The sequence below is a fragment of the Eulemur rufifrons genome, chromosome 14 (assembly GCF_041146395.1).
Source record: "Eulemur rufifrons isolate Redbay chromosome 14, OSU_ERuf_1, whole genome shotgun sequence".
Lineage (NCBI taxonomy): Eukaryota > Metazoa > Chordata > Mammalia > Primates > Lemuridae > Eulemur > Eulemur rufifrons.
Genome location: NC_090996.1, coordinates 24,110,215 through 24,127,111, shown reverse-complemented (window position 1 = coordinate 24,127,111; position 16,897 = coordinate 24,110,215). Strand labels below are relative to the sequence as shown.

At 37.5% G+C, this 16,897-nt stretch overlaps 1 protein-coding gene across 1 annotated transcript in view; it reads right to left on the bottom strand.

The window, feature by feature from the left end:
- Positions 1 to 840: 840 nt before the first annotated feature.
- The window catches only part of SMG1 (SMG1 nonsense mediated mRNA decay associated PI3K related kinase), a 96,899-nt gene continuing 80,842 nt past the window's right edge, over positions 841 to 16,897 (bottom strand). Inside the window, exons 51-63 of the mRNA XM_069486880.1 lie at positions 16,474 to 16,700; positions 14,618 to 14,768; positions 14,326 to 14,515; positions 13,676 to 14,145; positions 11,180 to 11,317; positions 9,855 to 10,007; positions 8,685 to 8,864; positions 7,714 to 7,941; positions 6,158 to 6,369; positions 5,890 to 5,996; positions 4,633 to 4,812; positions 4,446 to 4,552; positions 841 to 2,064 (exon numbers count right to left, since the gene is read on the bottom strand). Of these exons, the coding sequence (XP_069342981.1) occupies positions 1,987 to 2,064; positions 4,446 to 4,552; positions 4,633 to 4,812; positions 5,890 to 5,996; positions 6,158 to 6,369; positions 7,714 to 7,941; positions 8,685 to 8,864; positions 9,855 to 10,007; positions 11,180 to 11,317; positions 13,676 to 14,145; positions 14,326 to 14,515; positions 14,618 to 14,768; positions 16,474 to 16,700 (2,421 nt within the window). The 3' untranslated portion in view covers positions 841 to 1,986. The remainder of the gene's footprint in view (positions 2,065 to 4,445; positions 4,553 to 4,632; positions 4,813 to 5,889; positions 5,997 to 6,157; positions 6,370 to 7,713; positions 7,942 to 8,684; positions 8,865 to 9,854; positions 10,008 to 11,179; positions 11,318 to 13,675; positions 14,146 to 14,325; positions 14,516 to 14,617; positions 14,769 to 16,473; positions 16,701 to 16,897) is intronic.

The following is a 16,897-nucleotide window of genomic DNA, read 5'->3' as shown; positions in this document are numbered from 1 at the left end:
GACTTTAAACTTGAGAGAGCAGAGGTAATCCAGTGATGAATGTAATAGCTCCCAGTGCCTCTAGGAAATAAAGCAGTGTGCAAAATACAATATGGCATTATTATTCCAGCTAGGTTGTTTTGATTGTGAAAATAAGGTTCAAAATGAATGGAGAAAATAAACTTTGATGCGCTAGGTTCCTTAACTTGCTGTTGGACACATGGGTATTCAAAAATACCACCTTTCTTGCAATACTTGTTGAAGTATTAAGAAAGCATTGATACTGGAATGCATTCTCTCACAGGTACTTAAAGATTATAGCTTAATGTGGCAATCAGAATACAGAAAAGGCCCAGAGCTATGTGGAATTTTTTCCTTAATACCTTTCAAGTCTGTCTGTAAAGACTGGCAACTAGAAAGTGACCACTATCCTAATCTCTAAAATGCAGGGAAATTGTACTCAAACAATTAAAATTTTAACTGTGTTCTATTTTGAACTGATACTTGATTTTAAGAATTCTATCTAGTTTGGATTTTTATTTTGGATCAACAATTTAGCTTACACAGTCAGTACTGAAATTGCAATGCTAAATTTAAGGAAACCTTGATCATGAATTCACTATAATGTATTATTAAACAGCAAGCTATTACAATTGTGCAAAAAGTAAAGCACTTCACAGACTATTTTAATAACTGAACTTAATAAAAGATGTTGGCGGATCTCACTGTTGCTGATGTTTCATGTACATGTCTTAAAATGCGAGGTAAACTAAAGCACTTTTAATTTACAAAGTGCAAATTAAAAGTATCAAATGAGAAAACTAAATTAAAAAAAACATTTCACTCTACCTCCACCAGAACATCACTTTATTGTTAATCTGTCATCAACAATGTAAAACTCTAATAGGTACTCTATCCTGGTTCTTTAAAAGGTAAAAGGTTACATTAGATTAGCTACTTTCTATGAAAGAAACTACAGCAATCACAGAAGAGGGAAAATGTGAATGACCTCCCAAAAAATGCACACTATAAGCAAAGGGGAGTGTACATTAAATCAAATGTCTGTTAGATTCATTACTTTTGAATGCACAGTGACAATTCTGGAAACTGTACATGATAGAATCACAGAAATGACTTAAATAACCAGAATTACATTTTGTATGTGATCACCAGACCTTTAAACAATCCTTGAATTTTCCATGTTATCAGTGGTTTTGGAGAAATTTCTTTTTATCACTCCAAATGTAAGTTGTTAACAGCATGGAGACGGAAGCATATGAGATATAAGGATTGAAATAAAAGTGAATTTGAAATATGGCTAATCTACTAGATTAGGTAAAAGGGGAATGGGTAAGTGGTGGGGAGGAGGAGAGAACGATGGGGTGGTTTTTTTTCCCTTCATTTCAGAAGTTCTTCCAATGTAGTGTATCTGTTACATAGCTCTCCATTTTCAGTCCATTTCTGAAATTCATATCGCATAGCCTTTGTGTACCTACTGGTCAACCCAACCAGTACTGTTGCCAAGCAACAAGTGTTACACGAGAATCTGAATGCATCAAATCTTCCTTGGCTGTGATTTCTTCTCGGCCCCAGTTTTCCCTGTTTCTGAGCGGGATTTGTTTTTTCCTGGATTGTACACACAGGGTCAGGTGGAATGGAGTTCCAAATCACTCTGTGCTCCGCAGCATCCCGATTTCTTTCTGCAGCTAACCTCCTGACACGTGTGCTGCTGTTCTGTGGCAGAAAGACAATCTCCGTGTTCAGGCGGTGAGCTTTCTTTCTTTCACCCTTGACCCTGGGGTTGCAGGCCATGGTGTTGGGCGTATCCCTGAGTGCAGCTGTCCTGCAGGATTCACTTCCTAGTGCACCGAGATTTCCTAGGTTTCCTCAGAGTAAGCCCCCAGTCGCATCACCACCGACTGTGGTGTGGCTTTGGATGCCTGAGGCTGAGTTGATTCTGGTGGATGTCTGACCTCGTTTAACCAGACTCATCTACTGTCTTGCCATTCATACCCAGGCTGTCCAACCTTCATACAGCTGAGCCAAGTTATCTAGATTAGTTGCTTCCTTAATGACATAGTCAACCTGTAAAAACAGGCAAGATAGTATTTAAAGAAGCCACTTAAAACTTTTAAGGACATGGGTCATATGAGTTGTATTAATTGTTTAATTAACAGCGAGTTTCTAATCACCCAAATTAATTACCCAAAGGATGTGTAGTTGCTATGGTGGAAAGAGTTAAGTAAGCTGGGCTTCTCCCATAACCCCATGGGTTATGAGAGGTGTCTTGGGAAAGTTACAACCCCTTTGAGCCTTTATGGCTCCTTAGATGAATGAAGAAAGAGCCCTATTGTTCCCACGTGTGCTCTTAGAGCTAAACATTTGACATCACAATATAAATGTTTACATGGTGTATTAACAAGGGCCTAGCATAGTGGGTGCTTAACAAATGTCCACTGATTCTGACTCAGCTAAATTTTCTTTTACAGCGAAACATGTAATCAGTTCTGCATCCAGAGCATCTATCAGGGTCTAATTATATGGTAAATGTTCAATATATGTCTGCTGAATTATCATCTATCTCAAAAGTTATGTGCAAAGGACTCTACACTTACCCCACTCTTGTGAGCCCCTTAATTTTCATATAAAATTTAATAACTATCAGAATAAAAAGCAGAGTAGCCAAGTAGCCTTTAAAAATATAGAGAGCTAAGATAGTTAGAAAGATATGAAAAGCACATAATCCATTAACCTACCAGAAAGTTTCTGAAGACATCCCTGACTCAGAACATCTTTCACATTTTTTGACAAAACTGTTTCTTAAAAAAAAAATTTTTTTAAACTCTTGCCCAAGAAGAGTTTAAGTCCAGGTCCTATACAACAATGTAATAGTATTTAAAAGGAAAACAAAATTCCCTGCTGATGTTAAAACTGAATTGTGGGTTGGGCACAGTGCCTTACACCTGTAATCCCAGCATTTTGGGAGGCTATGGCAGGAGGGTTGCTTGAGGCCAGGAGTTCAAGACCAGCCTGGACAAATAGGGAGATCGTGTCTCTATAAAAACCAAAAAAAATTAGCCAGGTGTGGTGGCTCAAACCTAAAGTCCCAGCTACTCAGACTAGGGCAGGAAGATTGCTGGAGCCCAGGGGTTTGAGGTTGCAGTGAGTTATAATGACACCACTATACTCAAGCCCAGTCAGCAAAAAGAGACCCTGTCTCAAAAAATAAAATAAAATAAATTTGAATTGTGGATGCCAAAGCATTAGAAAACAGGATATTCGCAGTCTCAGAGTTGTACTCCACAGGAGAAAAAAAGTATATTTGTAATGGCGAAATCAGGAGAATACCATCCTTGACCAAATGATCTAACTTAACATCATGAAAGATGGCACAAACTGACATGTGTCCCCTGATGTAAAATACTGAGAAAGAAACATCACTGATGTAGTATTCCTGCCAAAAAGTGCCAACTCTGAATTGAATTGTAAGTCACATATCAGACAAATACAAACGGAAGCACATTCTGCAAACCAACTGGTCCAGACGCACAAAAACATTGAGGGAAGGGGGAAAGAAAATGTTAACAAGTGAGTCTAGGTAAAAGTATATCAGCATTCCTACAACTTTTCTGTAGGTTTAACGTTTTCTTTTTCAATAAATAGCTAGGGAGGGCCGGGCGTGGTGGCTCACGCCTGTAATCCTAGCACTCTGGGAGGCCAAGGTGGGCGGATCGTTTGAGCTCAGGAGTTCGAGACCAGCCTGAGCAAGAGCGAGACCCCACCTCTACTAAAAAGAGAAAGAAATTATATGGACAGCTAAAAACATATATAGAAAAAAAAAATTAGCCGGGCATGGTGGTGGATGCCTGTAGTCCCAGCTACTCGGGAGGCTGAGACAGGAGGATCACTTGAGCTCAGGAGCTTGAGGTTGCTATGAGCTAGGCTGACGCCACGGCACTCACTCTAGCCTGGGCAACAGAGTGAGACTCTGTCTCAAAAAAATAAATAAATAAATAAATAAATAAATAAATAAATAAAAATAAATAGCTAGGGAGGAGAAATTCTCAAATTCCATCATATTCCATATTAACAAAATTAATGAAAAACCTTCAGAATAATGACTTGCAGACAAATGCCCACAGATACCCAAGGATGCTTTACAGATGCAGACTGTGTATCCTTTATCTAAAATACTTGGGACCAGAAGTATTTTGGATTTGGGATTCTGATTAAAAGAGAGCTGGGGGAGGGGAAGCAAAGTGCTAATTAATAGATAAAGGTTAGAGTTAAATGCTGACTACTTGACAACTCCAGAGCTGTGTTACTCAAAATCTTCTGAATCCTAAAAATAGGTTCAAGTTCCTTGTTCCTTGATGAACCACCAAGGAAATGGGTGACAAGCATCGTTAAACCTATACTTTTCCAGCAGCATTAAAATGTGTAGCTCAAGTTTCAGAAATGGTCACCTGTTCAGCAACTGACATCCTCCTATTTGGATCAACATCTCGGCCCTCTAACTTGGCTTTCACTCTCTTCCACACACTCACTGCATATGAGTTTCTCTCTTGCACAGCTATGAAGCAATAAAAACATATGTAAGTCAAACTACCACTTTATATACAAATTTAAGGTGTCTTTATTCTAACTAAGTACCTTTTCCAGTTTTAGGGTCTCTGGCGGCCTTTTTAGGACTACAAGCAACACTCTTGCCAGTTCCTGGAATGGTGCTTGGTGGAGTATCTGCTGATGTAGCAAGATTTTTCTGAATCAGCTTTCTAGCATTCTGTGACATAACATCAGGCTGCGTCTTCTGGCCAGTGTTACTCCGAACTGCTATAGAGAGAGTTGGTGGTTCAATTTACATGTACACAGAAAGCAGAGTGGGGTAAGCAGACAACAGGGGATGAGTGGTGGTGGTAAATACCCCATATTAAATAATCAATTGCAAATCCTTTGACATAGCAATTGTCCTCCTAAAAATATAGCCTAAACAATTAGACATTCAGAGACAAATTTGTACAATGATGTTAACTAGCTTGTGGCATCAAAAAAAAAAAATATGTCTTAATTGTCCAACACGGGGAAGGCTAATATGATACAATAATAGAACTGCATATTAAGTTTGGCCATTAAGTCACTTTTTAAAAGATTGTTTAGTGACAGGTAAACTGTTAATGTAATATTAAGTGGGTGGCCGGGCACGGTGGCTCACACCTATAATCCTAGCACTCTGGGAGGCCAAGATGGGTGGTCGTTTGAGCTCAGGAGTTCGAGACCAGTCTGAGCAAGAGCGAGATCCCGTCTCTACTAAAAATACAAAGAAATTAGTCAAACAACTAAAGATACATAGGAAAAATTAGCTGGGCATGGTGGCGCATGCCTGTAGTCCCAGCTACTCGGGAGGCTGAGGCAGAAGGAATCCTTGAGCCCCGGTGTTCGAGGTTGCTGTGAGCTAGGCAGACACCACAGCACTCTAGCCCAGGCAACAGAGTGAGACTCTGTCTCAAAAAAATAAATAAATAAAATAAAATAAATATTAAGTGGGAAAAGGCCACAAAAATTGTTTCCACAGAATGGTCCCAATGTGTCTGTGTATGTGTATCCATGCACACAGAGAAGTAACTCAACAAATACACAGTGGTTTTTACCTCTATTTGGAGTGGAACTACAAATTTTCTAAATTTCTCTAATAGACGTGTATTTTAAAATCATAAATTTTTAAAACAGTATTTGAATACAAGGCATTTTTACTCACACAAATATTTTTTTAAAATAAGCTAAAATCTGTTCAGTTTGAGATTCTAGTATGACAGGGTTTAAGTGTTTAATATTAAACACTTATATATAATTAAACATCTTGGCATCTATGCGTAGATTATTAAAAGATCAAGACTCAGGTTCTTCTCATACCTGCAGCAAAGGATGGCTGGTAAGTAGCAGATGACGTTGGACTCGAACATTCATTTGTTGCATCAGTGACTAAGGGTGATGCAAAACTCACTAAATTATTATAGATACTGAAATATAAAACAAAATGGCTTATGTATGAAATGCTTTACCAGATAACAACTTATAAAAGTATGAACAAAACTGAGAAATTTTAAATCAAGAAAGACAAACTTACTATACCAGATGTTTTGCTTATATTTTGTAAATTTTGGCCAGAAGGCTTTCTTACCTCTGACTTTGTGTTTTCAGTTCTTTCAAGGTGGGAGTGATTTCCTGGAGCATTTCAACATGTTCTTGACTTCGAACTTGACCCATAGCCTGGACTAATGTAAACAGAACTGTCTGAATATTGTCTTGCCATGATTTATATTCACCCAAAAACTGCCTAACACTGTTCTCATAGGGAACATCTTCACCATCTGCCACAGCAGCTTCTTCATCCTAGAATCAATATATTAATGATTAAGAAAAATGGTTTTTGTTTCAGCAATTATACTCCAGTTGCCTGCTAATTAAGAGGTAATATATGTTTCAAATATCAGTGTGTTTAATCTATTTATTACAGTTCAATTTTTTTTCTACAGAAACTTTGCTTCCACCACCAATTAAAAACTCAAAGTAGGCGGGGTATGGTGGCTCACACCTGTAATCCCAGCACTGTAAGAGGCCGGGGCGGGCCAAGAGTTCATGACCAGACTGGGCAATATAGGGAGACCCCCGTCTCTACAAAAAATTCAAAAGTTAGCTGGGTATGGTGGCATGCACCTGTAGTCCCACCTACTTGGGAGGCTGAGGTGAGATGATTGCTTGAGCCCAGGAGTTTGAGGTTATACTGAGGTACAGTGAGTTATGATCACACCACTGCACTCCAGCCTAGGCAACAGAATAAGACCCTGTCTTGAAAAAAAACAAACAAACAAAACAAAACCAAAAATACCTCAAGTAAAAATAAATCCTAAAATTAAATTATTTACTGTTCTGTAATTAGCCTTCTCTAGAGGCGCAGTTTCCTTACTAACTAGATTATGTAGGATACTGGATGGAAGAGACAGTATTTCATTCATTTTGGAGGCAAACTACATGGGTTTGGAGGCATAGGTGGGGAGAAGAAAGGTTGGAGGTTAGAGATCTAAACATTCAGAGTAGATTCAAATCTCAGTTCTATTACAAGCTATATGACACTGAGTGAATCAATTTCTTTCTTTCTTCTTCTTTTTTTTTTTTTTTTTTTTTTTTTGGAGACAGAGTCTCACTCTGTTGCATGGGCTAGAGTGCCATGGCGTCAGTCTAGCTCATAGCAACCTCAAACTCCTGGCCTTAAGTGATCCTTCTGCCTCAACCTCCCAAGAAGCTGGGACTACAGGCATGCGCCACCATGCCCAGCTAATTTTTTCTACATATTTTTAGTTGTCCAGCTAATTTCTTTCTATTTTTAGTAGAGATGGAGTCTCGTTCTTGTTCAGACTGGTCTCGAACTCCTGAGCTCCTGAGCTCCAACGATCCTCCTGCTTCGGCCTCCCAGAGTGCTAGGATTACAGGCATGAGCTACCTCGCCCAGCCATGAATCAATTTCTTTAAGCCTCAATTTCTTTATGTCTGAAATTCAAAATACTACTACCTCCTTAAAAAAATAATTGATGAAAACAAATTAACTCAGTTACAAATCAGAAAATGTAATGAGAAATTGTTTTTCTTTCTAAAATGTCACTATTTTTCCATAAATAAAACTACTTGTAATTTTATAAAAGAGGGGGAGTAAATATATGTCAGTAGTATTAGTCTTACCTTGGCCATTGCTTTTAGGAGATGTTTGACATCTCCTAGCTGTCGGTTATGACCAGTCAGCACAGTCTTTATATTATCCACCAGATTCTGAATTGTTTCACAGACCGTTTCAATCTGTTGCTCTTTCTCTGTCTGAATTGCCCTCTGAGAAGACATATCCTGGGTCAACTGTTTGTGTGCTGACAAAAGCCATTCAGAGCTGCCAATAGGATGTTCAAGACCAGTGTCCTAAACAGAACAAAGATTTGTTTGACTTTAAGTATCAGCTGAAGTAATATGAGTCCTTTCTTCATCGTCATTATTAAAAGATAGCAGTAATTCAAGCTGACACAAAGAGAACCTCAGTTGCTGAGCCGTGAATTAATTACCTACAAAATAGTACTAATTTCAATAATCTGTGAAATACAGATTAAGATTTTCAACTTTTCTGCACAGTTATATAGGATAGAATGCTTAAAGTTTAAGACTCAAGAAATACATTTGGCATGACAAAGATGACTGGCATCCAGGTCCCCAAACTCACTCTAAATAACTCTTAGAAATGAAACCAGAGCTATACACAGCCTACAGCCCTTCCACAAAATATAAACGCCATACTCATCCACTTGCCATTTCTCAACTTCATTGACCTTTCCAGCATTCACCTTCCACTAGCTCTTCCACTATCTTCAGTGCATCTACACTCATTGCTACACACTTGTCTTTCTCCTCCCTTCTGAACTTCTATAGTACTTTGATTGTGACTGAGAATTCTTTCCTCTGTTTCATTTGTTATATTATTAAATAAATAAGTTCCTTGAAAGCTAAGAGAAAGATTTAGTCACTATTGTGCCCCTCATAACAACCTCTTACATACAGTGCATGCCCAATAAATGTAAACTGAGTGAATATATTAAACTGATTTTGATCACATAACATTGGCCTTATTTTTAATCACAGTCTCTCCACTCCCACCACAATGCAAGACTCACCACTCTCTGTAATAAACGAAGCTCTAACTCAGACACTGAGCTGTTAAACTGTGATGCAAATGAACACATTTGCTGACACCGTTTGATTAGTTCAAATAATGCAGCATCCAGGTTTAAGGCTTCTGCAGTTCTTGTTCGTAAACTTTCAAAATGAATGATATTGCTGCACAGAAAAGTAACCTGTGAAGAGGGAAACAGAACCACCACAGTGAGGGGAGAAAAGCAATTCATGACATGATAAAATACTGCCTTCTCACTTCCAGAATTGAGGACCAGAGTTGGTCCTGAAAATGTATGACTCTTTTAGGCAATAAACCAAATCCTCATAAAGGCTGTTAGAAGTAACCGTACATTTTAATTTATGCTGATACTTTTAGGTCTGAATTGGCCAAAATCACCTAAGAACAATTAGGTAAATGTATCTTCAATGTGACCGTTTTTACAGAAAAAATTTACTCCATAAATGGTTGTCATATTCAGCTGCAATTTGTTACATCCAAATTTCAGAGAACATTTCTGCCGGAATATTCCCCTTCTGCTTCTATTCCTAACTAACTTTATAAGAAAGACCACAAAATACTAACTGGATATTTGCCAATACTAAGCACATTTTTAAAAGGTATAATTAATAATATTGTGGTTATGTTCTTAAATTGTTCTTATCCTAATAGGCACATACTGAAGTATTTACATATAAAATATTTGGGATTCCTTTTAAGTATGGGATAGAAAGGAGGAATAGGGAGTATGGATAAAATAATACAGGACTTAAGTTGATAATTGTTAAATTTTAGTGATGGGTATTATGAGGGATGGGTATCATTTTATTAGTCTAATTTTATACCTGGTTGAAAATTTCCATAATAGTTTTTTTGGTCCCCTCCTCCCATCACAACAAAGTTAATCGACAACCTCTAGTAGAGCCCAAGGTCATAAGACATTTTATTGTCATGTGGGAAAAAAACTATTCAAGAGGGAGTAAGGCCCACCAAACTAAACGGCTGTGACCCTGGCCTAAAGGGAAGCCCTGAAAGTCTCACCAGACCCTCCTCCCAGGCTGTTAACTGGAGCACGGGCTCTTAAGCTCCCTTGGTTATCCCACACATAACTTTCTATACGTTATATAATCCTGTAACTGAATACAAAGATGGTGCACCTGAGTCACAATACCTGGCTTGCTCTTTGGCTCTCTTTGAGGACAAGATTTCTTCTTTCGGCTATTGTTGCTTCAAAATCTTGTAGTACCGGTGCCAGTGCGGGGTTAGCACCACCTGCCCACTTGAGTCGCTGCTCAATACTTGCTTCAAGGGCTGCTAGTTTCTCCTATAAAAGCCAAGAGAATCTTGGTGAATGTTTATGACATTCTTCACTTCCTATGTGTCAAGTATTTTATATAATACAAGAGATGCAAAACAAGTGGGGTGAGTATACATAATTTAGAAAACGTCTTTAACAGTCACCTTTTGGAATTAACCTTAAGTTCATTTTGAATATTTCATTCAGGTCAAACACATTTGAGGAGATAAGAACTGGCTTTCAGTTTATCGTCTTAAAATTTGCAGGGGAAGTTTCACCTTCATTTTTAAATAAAATGGTCTTTAAACAAAACAAAACAGCTGCTGCACCAAATTCTTACTGAGCTATATATGCTATCTATAAGAAAATCCATTTATACTTTTGACTGTGAGAGATAAAAATCAGATTTCCACACATCCCTAAATTTATAAATAATGGTAACAATCCATCCATATTATCATGACAAAGAAAGTTTTATATAACAAAACTATTTCATTATTTATTCAAAATTTCAGGTGGCGGCATTCTTATTCTCACATGCACATACCTCTAAAATCACAAAGAAAGGGCAAGAGTTCATTCTTTCATTTTTATAAATTATGAACATGTCTTTTCTATGACTAATACACTGTACAGAAAGCTTATTTCAATCTTCAAAGAAATGAGCTCCAGAAAAGTTACGTTACAAAATTTTAAAATATTACAGAAGTAATTACACTTAATTTTACTCTACTATTAATCCAGTCAGTAATAATAGCTTGGAAAAATATTCTGCTGCCTCAGACATCACAAAATTCCATTATCTACACAATAGATGTAAGAAGCGCCCAAGCTTCTTAGGTATTATTAACCAGATAGAACCACTTGCATACATTTCAGAAAACAAATTAAGTATTCAAAGTTTTTTTCAATCACCAAGCTTCCCTTAATGTAGTAACACATAATATAATTATCAAATTCTTTAAAAATCTTGAAATAATTAGTATGTTTCTACTCCTGGTTCAAAGTATAACTGTTACTGTAAGATTCGGTTACCTTGGAGGGCAAGAAATAAAAACATAAATGAAAAGGGATTATGGTCCTCTGGCTTAGAAGCCAAGGACAAATACAAATATACTAAACAACAAACCACTAACAATCATAGTGTAAGTTATTTCTAAAAGCAAGATGTGCCGAAAGGAAGATTTGACAAAACACACCTGAACTGTTGCAATCGAAGTTTCAATTTGGCTCAGAGTATGTAGTTTCTTTTTCATGCTGGTCAGTATAGCAGACCGAGGGGGAGGTGTTACTGACATGGCTTGTGGTCTGTTGATAAGCAGATCTTCATGTTGCCACTGTTCACAGAAAAAGAAATGTAATAAAATCAGCAGGAAAAGGCCTCTAGATGAATAAGGGAACAGAGGTGCAAGTCAGGACTAGGGGAAGTGCAAGTCAGCTGCGGCAATGGGGGGTGGGGGGGGGGAGGTGAGCTGCAGCAGGCTGCAGGCGAGTGGGGAGGAGTAACAGAAGAACTCCACAAAAGAATCACACTGAGGTGAAAAACGTTCCTGAGGTAGAGAATGACTGACCAATTTCTTGGATCAATAACATGCAACATTTAAGCAGTAATTCTGAAGATGTTCAGTAGTCTATGTAAAAGTCTAGTACACAATCCCTCAAAGACAATCTCTAGTTAGGAGGACAGAGCAGGCTTCAGGGGTGGTGCTGTCCAGCACAGAGGCTGAGGAGACTGAGAAACGCAATGGCAGCAGTCACAGAAGAAAGAACTCTCCAAACACAGAACCTGAAAGTGACAAAAAGGGGCAGGCAACTGTTGAGAGGATCGAGCCAGTTTGTATGTTGTAAAGGTGACCCCAGAAAGTTCCGAGGGACATTTGGGCTACAATTTAAAAGTTAATATATTGTACTTAGAGCTTAAAATGTGTTCAGATAGAAAATCTGAAAGGGACTTTACCATGTTTTCCATAAGACTGTGAATTTTTAAGGTAATGAACTGAAAAATGTATGAAACTTGATAGCATTGAACATTTTTCGAAATAGTAAAATGTACCCACCCCCCTCCAATGTGCTATAAGTAGGACTATTAATATATAACAAATGGAGTTTTAGAAGTGTGATTAAATTACTTTTCTTTAATTTCTGGGGTGAGAAAACAGCTAACTATAAAACTGCAAAGAGAAAGAGATACACTGATTCCAACACTTTCACTATTGGGAAGCAGCTTCAATATAAATGACACAAAGTAACCACTGTTTGTGCCAAAGCAAATTCCAGAAAATGCAGTTCCCCAATTATGCCATGCATTACAGCTTCTTTGACGCTACTCACAATAGTGAAGCCTATATTAGAAAAAGAAGAAATAACAAAAACAGCCACTGTTGGGTTTAGTGGCTCATGCCTGTAACCCTAGCACTCTTGGAGGCTGAGGCGAGATGACAGCTGCAGGCCAGGAGCTCGAGACCAGCCTGAACAACAGCGAGACCCTGTCTCTACAAAAAAATAGAAAGATTGGCCAGGTGTGGTGGCGTGCACCTGTAGTCCAGCTACTTGGGAGGCTGAGATAGGGGGACCACTCAAGCCCAGGAGTTTGGGGTTGCAGTGAGCTCTGATGATGCCACTATTCTCTAGCTCAGGCAATAGAGGGAGACTCTGTCTCAAAAAATAAAAATAAAAAAGAGAAAAAAATTAAAAGAAAGAAAAATAGCTACAATGATGTATACCGTGCTTCGCCTCTTACATAGATCACCATATTCAGCCTTCACAGTTGTCATCCTATGAGGGAGGTATTGTCCCCATTCTACAGTTAAAATAAAAAAGAAATCGGCGCTTAGGTAAGTTTAAGTTTATACACCTAAGTCTGATTTGAATCCAAATCCATCTCACCCTAAAGCCTGTGCTGTCACACTGCCCCTAAATAATCAAGGACAAAAAAGCTTCTAAAAACAGTTCCCAAAATGAAGCCAGATTTATGCCCAAAGCTATTTATCACATCAGTAGAGCACCAGGGAAATAGAAATTACTTTAGAAATAATCTTAATTTAATGTTCAAAATATAAAAAGTATATCTACATAACAAATTCAACCACTGAAAACTATATTTATAGGCCAGGCACAGTGACTCACGCCTATAATCCTAGCACTTTGGTAAGCCAGGGTGGGAGGATTGTTTGAGGTCATGAGTTTGAGACCAACCTGAATAAGAGTGAGACCCTATCTCTACAAAAAATAGAAAAATTAGCCAGGCTTGGTGGTGTGTGCCTATAGTCCCAGCTGCTCAGGAGGCTGAGGCAGGAAGATCGCTTGAGCTCAGGAGTTCAGGGTTGCGGTGAGCTATGATAAGACCATTGTATTCCAGCCTGGGCAACAGAGTGAGACTCTGTCTCAAAAAAACAAAATAAAATCAAAAATTTATAATTCTAAACAATACTTAATAACACAGATAATGCTTATCATACAGCCAATATGGAAACAGATTCAAAGGACAAAGTGTAAACATGAAATGATCTCAACTATATAAAAGAGAAATAAATACAGATCAGTGGAAAGAAATCATCAAAATGCTAAATAAAGGTGGGTTTGCAGGATTCAGGCAGTTTTAAAATTTCTCTTCTTTGTATTGTTTTATATTAATTCCCCCAGTTTTTCAAGTTTCCTAGGTTCAGGAAAAACACATTACAAAGAGAAAGCCTTACCTGAAACATGGCAATATGCAACTGAACCCGCTGCAGGCTTGTCTTACAAGAAGAAATGCTGGTTTCTAGCCTTCGCACCAAGTCATGCTTCTTCCAGGCAGTGTCATAAGAACTCGCCAACACTGTTGCCCTGTTCATGACCAGTTGGGAGAACTTCCCGACCTGGATGTTGTGCTCCACTGCTTTCTTACAGAGATCATCGACAGAAACTTTGCTTTCGGCACCAAAGTCCTTTGCCTCCACTTGAGCAATGATGTCTACACCCAGAGCACTGATAAAGCTGCACAGCGTGAGTCCAAGGGCTTGGTTCGGCAGTCCTATCAAGAGCTGCCTCACAAAATCAGCTGTGAATGCCTTGATGGGTTTGGCCATTTGGTCTTCACTGAAACAGGAGTTTCTAAAAAGGGTTTTCACATTGACAATCTGTACAGGCCCATTCACAGAATTCTGATCTTCAAGTGAACTTGATCCTAAAAAAAAAAAAAAAAAAAAAAAAAAATTTCCTTAAAGTATTTCATACAAAAATAATGTACAGCTTTTAAAGCACTTAAGATTTTATGAATTTATAATTAAATTAAGCCTACTCTGCCCTGGCCCCTTCCATAGGCACTACATAAACAAACCCACCATGTTTAAAGGTAGAATATTACCTGACAATGTTTTAGAAAAGGTACCACAGAGCCTGAAGAACTCCTTAATCGTCTGTAGTCTTTTTAGGAAGAAAATCTCTTCCAGCACCTGTCGGTGATTATCATCATCAAAAAAATTAACTTGGGTGCTCCTGGCTTCCCTTATGATGTCAATCTTTCGCCAAGCTATAGGAATTTCCATTTTGTTTAACTATGTAAATGAAAGAAAAGAAAGTTCATTTCTCTACTTTTCACACACTGAACAACTACTTTACTGTACTTGCATTATTCTTAAAATCAAGTCAATATTTACCTTTTCAACTAATAAGCCAAAAGCAGTTTCAACTTGGGCAAACATGCCATCAAATGCTACCAAAAGCATCTGGCCAGCTGACATTTTTGGTGTTTCATCAACTGAACCATTTCTTGGTTGGATTAATTCACCATATTGAGCATGCAGCATTCTATGGGAAAATAAAAGGAGTTAAAACCCTTACTGCAGAGTAATGCATTTTGGGTCACTAAGTCTCACAGCTAGTATGCAAAGTCTAGAAAATGCCTAAGTCTAGTCTTTTGGCATTAAGGAAGGAATGTTATGATGAAATGGTATTCAATGTCAATCATAATATGAAGTCATTCATTCTAATTCAGTATTAGCAACTGTCCATGTGATTAAGTTTTATGCAAACTTGAATTATGACAATTTAAAAATTACTACATTAAATATTAGTCTCACTTTACACATAGAATATGAAACAAGATAAACTCCATACTGAAACATGTCAGGAAATACAGAATTCTAAAGCGGGTGGACCTAGCAAATTATAAGCTATGTTCGCACTACTTCCACATGGTAGAGCCAACTATGTACTGAAATGCCTGCTATTTTTGGCACGCTCAGTTTTGGTTTATGCACATTTTGAATGTAAGGACTTCAGAAATTCACTCCTCACATTACCATTAACTTAAGACTTATATAGTGCTTATGTATCCAGGCACTATTTCTAAACATTTTATAGCCAAAGCCAAAATACAATTTCTAGTATTTATAATTACTTTCAATAAAACTAAGATTAACTGGGATATCAACTTTATCACAGACACATACAGAAATCATTCCATATTGCTGGAACTTTTAAGAATTTTTAGGACAATTAAAAATGTTAAGCTACCAGAGAAATCTCTAATGAAAAAAGAGCTGTAAAGATGATATGAAATTTTTTGAGATTATCAAAAACGTTTCTCTGAAACAAGGCACAGATGGCTGCCATGGAACCAGGCACCAAGCTTGTCACCCAAAGCACACATTAAACATTCTTCCCTAGGAGGGTAAAAGGAACCTCGATAAGACATTAAGAGAAGATAAAATGAGGTCTGAAATTTAGTGTGAAAGAAAGGTATTTAGCTTAAGCCCAGGAGTTTGAGGTTGCTGTGAGCTAGGCTGACGCAACGGCACTCTAGCCTGGGCAACAGAGCGAAACTCTGTCTAAAGAAGAAAAGGAAAAAAAAAAAAAACGGATTTAGATCTAGCATTTAACTTGTTAAATATTGCTAGAAATTATAGGATAAAGCTGTTAAGTGAATAATCTAAACCACTATTTAGCTTATTTTTGCTTATGCTATTAATAATTATTCTTTTTCCTATTATATGAATGTAACAACTACAAAGAAACCTGAGAAAATAGGAAATTTCTGAATGCAGGATAACTGACATTAAGGAATTATTTACTGCTACCTTTTTTTGTGAAATAATGCACCACAGTCAAGACAAATATCTATTTCCTGTATTATTTAAAAAGAAAACATATTTGCTCTAAAATAACCGAGGTAGTACAAGTTAAGCCAGGTTGACCAGGTGCAGACAATTGCTGAAGGTGGTAAAATCAGGATTCATTATACTATTCTACTTTCTCACATACTAACATTGGGTGAGGGCTGTATAATACCTTCCTATACTTTTCTTTTTTTAACATCTTCTATGACTCTGTAGTTATTTCAAAATAAAAAAAAAATCTTTTTTTAAAAGATACATGCATGAGTATTTATAAGTAATCATACCTACTTTAAAAATTACAAGTAAACTTAGAGTACAGTAAGAGCTCAGAATCCCTTTATCTGGCCGCCCCATTTCTTTCACAAGGAAACAGGGCACAGCTAGCCTTCACTTGCCTGGCAACATCGATGTAATGAGCATGCGTTTCTTCTTCGAGTCCCATGGCTGCATTTCTTAAATAGGCTTGAAGAGATTCAACTAGAGTCTGCAGGGGAATGCCATCAGTCGTCTGCTCAATAAGATTATCCAGTTCATGAAGCATACTTTCTAACGTGTATTCCCCTTTCATTAAACATCTAAGTGCTTCTGGAAATATGATTTGCCGGAAATTTGAATTCAATTCCTATAAGTATGTGAAAAGCATATTTTAATGATTTCCGAATTTAGCTGAGTTACACATTTGGAGACTTGAAGCCAATAAGAACAAACTTACAGAACTGTAACCAACATATGGCTATAAGCCTCACACTGAATATCTTTATTTTAAATGATTGCTTAAGTAGCATCCAAAGGGGAAAGTTCAATTGCTTTTCTGGACTT